At 54.4% G+C, this 6782-nt stretch overlaps 1 protein-coding gene across 1 annotated transcript; it reads right to left on the bottom strand.

Moving 5' to 3' along the window:
• Window positions 1–785: 785 nt before the first annotated feature.
• On the bottom strand, window positions 786–5957 carry LOC102290321 (zinc finger C3H1 domain-containing protein; the record flags this gene model as incomplete). Its single annotated transcript, XM_005953262.3, is given in 18 exon segments — window positions 786–1458; window positions 1827–1889; window positions 1982–2021; window positions 2106–2207; window positions 2384–2484; window positions 2633–2798; window positions 2873–2977; window positions 3064–3174; window positions 3251–3345; window positions 3422–3620; window positions 3952–4057; window positions 4147–4384; window positions 4613–4801; window positions 4930–5116; window positions 5190–5367; window positions 5445–5576; window positions 5655–5756; window positions 5836–5957. Coding segments are annotated over 18 exon segments (2362 nt in total), but the record flags the coding sequence as incomplete, so codon positions are not given.
• Between the last annotated feature and the right edge of the window lie 825 nt (window positions 5958–6782).

Genomic DNA, 6782 nt, shown 5'->3' with positions numbered 1-6782 from the left:
AGTGACGTCATATTCAGTACTTTGACAGTTCACTCTTCGGCCGCTCCATCTTATTAGGGAAATTCCACATATATAAATGTAAATTTCAAAACTCAACCCCATCATTTAATTTGTTTCTGATTGAAATTGAATATTACTTAAACTCTCTTAAATTAACTTCCAATAAAAAAAGTTTATCATTGATTGACATTCATTCAGAAATGTTTAACGAATGAGCTGTCACAACTTTCAAGTACAAAGTTGTTATGAAGTCTGTCACATCCCCCCTTTTTTATTTTTTATCCTTTATTTATTTATCCTTCTTATTTCATTGTGCTGTATATTGTTACTCTTATTTGCCTTGTATGTCTACTGTACAAACTGAACTGGAATGACTGACTGTTCGCTTTATAATTTCAATAAAGTTTGGAAAAAAAAAACAACCTCTTCAGCCGCTCCCTTCTGCTGTATTTTGCGGCAAAATTATCCACATCCACCGCCGCGCTATGAATTGTGGGATATATGGGACCGCGAAGCGTGCACCGGACCACGCTTGATATTTGGGGAAATCGACGGCGCATTTGGAGTATGCGTTTGAAGCACACTTCGAATTGGGACAGCCGTCGTCGCGTGGCGGTGACGTAACCGCACTTAAAATGCGTACTTCAAGCGTGCGGTCTCTTAATTGGGACACAGCCAGAGAATCACGTCAAATACGACTGATGTGAATGTGTCACTTCCTGGTTGTGACAGGAAGCCGCTGCTGGAGGAAGTGACACGGAGGCAGTGAAGAGGCACACACCCTCTTATTTTAGAAAATAATTTAATAACAGGTGAATGTAAAAAACATCAGTGGCAGGACGCGCATCTCCTCTGCTGCTAATACTCTTTAATCAGCTGATTGACAAAACAAAAGCACATTGCACATGAGTCTCAGAGGGGCGTGGCCAACAGCGGCGGTGGTCGGTCCAGTCTCTGCATCCGCTCCCTTTCTCGCCGCGTCGCCTCAGTAACACTCAGTTTGTTTAACTAAAGAGTCCACAGACAGGCGACGGCGGCGTCCTCTTGACACACACACACAGGCGCCAAACACACCCTCAGCACCCCCCTCCCCCCGCCGGGTAAATGAGATATAAAAGGGAGGGAAATGACTCCAACTGAAAAGTGAGGAACTAAAGAAAGGTGATGAAGAGTGAGGGCGGCACTCAGCTCTCGATACTTACACTCACACCGACGCGCTCCCGGAGGGGGCGTGGCTTCAGCGGCCGGGGAGGGGGACGTCTGGCTTACCTCGTCTGCTCTCACTCAGTCACCTACAGCCTCTCATTATTGATCTATTATTGATCAGTCTGATCAGCCGTCCTCGCCGAGCGATGGGCCGACGCCCCCGCTCACGCTCACCCCCGCCCGCTGACAGCAGTCCCACAGCCGCCGAAGGCGCTCCGAGGCCCCGCCGTCCGCTGCCTCCAGCAGCAGACGCTACAAGGGTGTGGGGGGGACAAAGGGAGGGGTAAACAGAGGTTGGGGAGGGGTAAACAAAGGTTGGGGGCATGCGGGAGGGGGACGGGGACGGAGGGCAGGTGAACATGCTGTATACAGGTGAGTCAAACTGTTTATAGTCACATGGTCATAGAATACGAGGCAGTACAAGCCAATCAGCATGGGCCGACGCTCTATCTGAACAGCTGATCTCAGATCTACTACAGGGCCACACACTCTGACCAATCAGATTCCAGCATTTCTTTTCCCAGTCCAAGTTTTTAGGACCCCCCCCTTCAGATCTGAGAGCAGCTGTCCAATCACAGCTTGTCTAATGTGATGTCATTATCTGTGTGTGTGTATATTACATGTTTCCACAGGGCTGCGCTCAGTGGGAGGTTCTGCAGGGCCTGCTGGAACATGTGACGCACCTGAAACACAACAAGGGGGCGGAGACAAACACCACTGAGTGCTCAGCTAGACTCCACCCTCTTTTCTTGATTTGATTCAGTCTCAGACTCACCTCAGCTCGCTCCTTTAGCTCCTCCTCCACAGCAATTGCTCTATGAACATACGCACACACACACACAATCAGGACGCAGTAATCATTGATCACTGATCTGGCGGGACTGTCGACACGCACTCACATTTTCCAGCTGCTCAGACACTTGGGGGTGTTACCGCTCAGCATCCGGGCCTGGAACTTCAGGTGCTCCACGTTCCCATCCAGCCACTCCTGGTGCAACAACCTGAGCAGACACACAGCAGTGACATCGCTGATGTGGGCAGAGCTAAACTGTCCCTGCGGTCGGATGATTTAAATCCAACGACAAACAGGAAGTAGATGTATTTTCCATCTCATTACTGGAGTCAAATCACTGACAAGTGGCATTAAGCTCCACCCAGTCCTCCTCCAAGTGTGTACCTGAGGCCCAGCTCAGTGTTATTGGGCATAGTGTAGCACAGTCTCTCCAGAACCAGTGCATGCTGGGATGGCGGCAGGCAGCTCAGGTAAAGCGCGACCACCTGCAGAGGGAGACATGACATCAGCAGACTACAACTACAGACCTGCCGCTGAGCAAGGCAGCGAGCGCTCACATCTGTGTGACGACGGCACAGAGTCGTGACATCACGCAGGTGAAGATGGCGTGTGGCAGCAGACTCGACCTCTGACCTTGTTGTGGAAGCGGTAGCAGCTCCAGAACTCTGCGGCGTTGAAGGGGAGCTCGAGTCTTGAGGGGGTGGTGCTGAGGCAGCGCTGGACCAGGTCTGAGAACGTCCTGGACTGTGAGGCGGCGGTGGCGGCGCGGGCCTGCGGGCTGCAGCTGAACGTCAGGTAACTGCAGAGAGAGGGAAACTGTGAGCAGTGGGCGCGTGCGGTCGAGGAGGAAGTACCTGTGGCAGGTGAACTCACTCCATCCACAGCCTGTGAAGCTCCTCCAGCTGGGTGACCGCCCCCAGTGCGCGCTCAAACGCCTCCGCCGCGTCCTCCACCGAGCCGTGCAGCCACTGCCACCGACTACAACGACAGCGAGCACGTTAACCCTACTGCGCCCGCTTTCATCATCACCGCAGGACGCCATTTATGAAACCTTAAACACCAACCAGTGAATGAGGTGGAGGAAGCTCATCTGCTGGCTCAGCCGCTCCTGCAGCTCCTTCTTGATGACGGGACCTCCCAGCAGCTCGGAGGAAGAGGAGAAGCCCAGGATGTGCCTGAGGGAGGAAGAACAGAGCGCCGTCAGCTGTCCGTGCGGACTACAGCTGGGAAGACGGAGGCGTCGGGACGTACCGCAGCACATCTACGGGCGTCCTCGGACTCTGCTCGTCCTCGCAAAGCGACAGCACGAAGCCTCTGAACAGCGGCGTGATGGCGCCCGCCTCCTCCTGTGGACACAGAGACTGTTCTTAGCGTCGAGAGGCGGAGCTTAAACTTTATTCACAGACTCACGGTCGAGCTCACCTGAGCCATGAGGAACTTGCAGCAGTGGTAGAAGACCTCGGCGTTGTGGGGGCATTCGGCCAGAGCGTGGAGCCACATGCTGACCGCCCGGTCGCCGCTCCCGCCGTGCAGGTGGAGGTCGGCCACAGCGTCTCGCAGAACGCACGACTCGGGACAGAACTCGAGCAGCGACTCGCACAGCGCGACGCCCTCGCTGTACCTGCGCACACACACAGCGAGGCGCTTCATAGACCACGATGTCACCGAGCACAAACAGATTTGACCTTTGACTTCACAGCTGTTCACAAACCTGACACGATGACATCACACGAGAGAACAAACATGGCGCACTCTGCACTGACCTCACAGGTGACCTTGCGTCACCACACCTGCTCCTCTGGGCAGGTACGGTGCGGCTCACTAACCGTGTGGCGAGCGTGACGAGGTCAACCGACCAATCACAGAGTCAGAGCGGTCTGAGGTGGGCGGGGCTCTGATTACTCGAATGTTCATCCCGCTTCCTCACAGTGTGATGTCAGCAGCGAGCTCACCTTTGTAGCAACTTGTAGAGGAAGATGAGGTTGGTGTGCAGAGGAAGGCAGGCCAGCGTCCTCTCGCTGTCAGATGCGTGGTCGTCGCTGCACTGACGGACGCCATCTGAGAGGAAACAGTCACACAGGAAGTGGAAACCAGTTAAGCTTAGGGAGACAAGAACCTCGCGTGTCTGCTGGGTCGCAATGCCATACCTTGGAAGAGAGCGATGAGGATGTCGGCAGGCGTGCTGATGTCCTGCGGCGTCCTCCATGGCAGCAGGAACGGCTCCCTGCTGACTACACGGGACGGGCCGGACTCCGCGGGGTCATACAGGCACGCCGGCAGTCGGTCGAACTCCGTCAGGTGGATGTAGGAGAGCCAGAGCAGCGCCCGGTCGGCGGCCATCAGGTGGTCGGCGATGCTCCGGTCCTGAGGTGACTTCAGAGCGTTCTGAGAGGAGAAATCCAGATGTCACGTCACATTAGTCCCGCCCTCTGGAATACAGGTGACAGCCAGTCATGTGGCCCCCAACATGGCTGCACACTGACGTAAACAGCTGTGTTTGTTGTTTGTTTTTTAGGAACCCGATTCTTTAAACTCTGTGAAAAATGTTCGTCCCACTCTGACGTTACGTTTGTGGTGCACAGCGTGAGGCAGGTGCCCGAGGTCGCGGCTCACCTGCAGGACGGCGAGCGCGCTCTCCAGCCGGCCTGTGAACAGGCTCAGCTGGACTCTGTAGAGCAGCGCCTCCATCAGCTCGAAGGACAGCATCTCTGTGACTCCAGACGACGCCTCGGCGAGGAGGAACTGCAGCAGACGCTCGCACACGTAGTCTTTCCCTTCAAATGAGCTCTCCAGGTTCAGGTACTGAGCAGCAGAGGTCAGAGGTCATTATGACATTTACCTGATAAACAACGCTAAAACCACCAACGCGCCACCGTTAGCCCGCTGTACGGTGAGCTAGCGGCTCCTGCGAGCAAACCACGCTCACTTACATTCCACCACACTCTGTAGTCAGGGGCGTGCTCCACCGCCATCTCGCACATCTCCTGCACCTCCTCCCGGCTGCCCCGCCTGGAGAACAAGGACAGGTAATGGCTCCACACCTCGGGATTATCGCAGTTGCTCTCCAAAGCGCGTGACAGCGTGTTCAGGGCGGCTTCCAAACACTCTGCCGCAGAGCTGCAGGGGACAGATTCAAGGTTAAAGGGGGTGGAGCTCCGCAGCACAGACCTTGAGGTAGGCGGGGACTTACGTCTCGCTCTGACTGAGGTATTTGAAGGCGAGCTTGATCCACAGCTGAGTGTCTCGGGGGCTCTCCAGGACGCTGGCCTCCAGGTTGGCGATGTCGTCCGTCTCACTGATGAAGTAGCGTTTGTCCTCCGAGGTGACGCACGCGTCCAGAGCAGAGAGGACGGCGTGAGCGCCGCTGTCTGCATGCACACAGACACACGTGAGCTCACTCAGACCTGCCACGGAGGAAACGACGAAATCCTCCCCGTTCACTAACCTCTGCCAGGTGTCACGTGACCGGCCGCCATCCCCTCGTCGCCGCTGCCGTCGTCCTCAGGACTGAGGTCACTTTGCGTCGATGGCTTCGGCCTCCACCTCCTCGCATCCTTGTAGGTGGTGTAGGGCGGGACTGAAGATGGAGGGGACAGGTGAGAAGCACGGAAGCGGCTGGAGCAGTGGGCGGAACGTTACGGGAACGCTGACCTACCGTGGCGCTTGCTTTCGTTGACTTTGCTGACGAGGAGGACGGCCTTCTGGTCGACGCCCATGCGGTCCTTGTTAGAGCCGAACAGCCTCTTCATGTACTTCTCTGCAAACAAACACAAACACCTGAGCTTCCACGTGACACACCTGCCGACCACCAGACCGAGGCTTCGCACCCACCGCACCTGTGGCGGCGCACACGTCCTCGTCCGAGCTGCCGTCGGAGCAGCCGATCAGCGACAGGTCGTAGGACAGGATGTCCTGGAAGAGCTGGTTCCCGCTCAGAGTGCAGTTCCTCATGTGCTGCCTGCGGCGCAGAGGGACAAACATTAAACAGGAAGAGCTACAGACTCAGGCGGGTAACATTATCGTCACGGTAACAGGGCGACACATCACGCAAACGTGCCGCTGCGTTGTTTTACTTTGTGGCGTGACGTCCACCAGCGATCAGCGGGGTGTGTGCACACTCAGCGGTCAGGCTCAGGAATATAACCCGCACGTGTCCGCCGTGAGGTTTCACACAGACATGCAGTGATTCTAGTTGCTCCGTGTTGCTGGTTAACCAGCTTTTATCCGACTGTTCAAACTTTAAACTGTTCTGCTCTCTCTGCTGATGCCGGCTATATCTTTTGGTGCTCATAACTTTCACACTAGGGCTGGGCCATATTATACCGTTCACGGTAATACCGGCATAATGTTAGACAACGATAGGAAAATGAAATATCGCGATAGAATATGAGTAAAACGCGCATGCGCAGTGCCTTTGTTTTCATACGCACATGGCCGATTGTTGAGTGAAATAAATGAACCAGAATTGGTTTGTAAAAACTAACCCAACTTCAGTGATGTGGAACTGGTTTGGTGTTTGTCCGTCAGATACACGACGAAGCACATTTTTTTGCAGAACATGCAAGCGGCCGTCGTTATTGTCATATTTGTCGGACTAAGATGCTCTTAAATCTGGGAGTAATCTGGGTCCTAAATTCCGTATGCTTCAGGTCAAACGAACACTGCAGCATCACTGAGAGTTAAAAACTGTCTAAATTCTTTCATCTTTAATAAAACGATCAGCATTGCTGCTTTACCAGGTGTAACTATGAAGTTTAACTTCCAGGCATCCATGAAAACAAAA

This window comes from Haplochromis burtoni, unplaced genomic scaffold, assembly GCF_018398535.1.
Source record: "Haplochromis burtoni strain Fernald_Lab_line unplaced genomic scaffold, NCSU_Asbu1 Contig_3464, whole genome shotgun sequence".
NCBI lineage: Eukaryota > Metazoa > Chordata > Actinopteri > Cichliformes > Cichlidae > Haplochromis > Haplochromis burtoni.
This window is presented reverse-complemented; position numbering and strand designations above follow the sequence as displayed.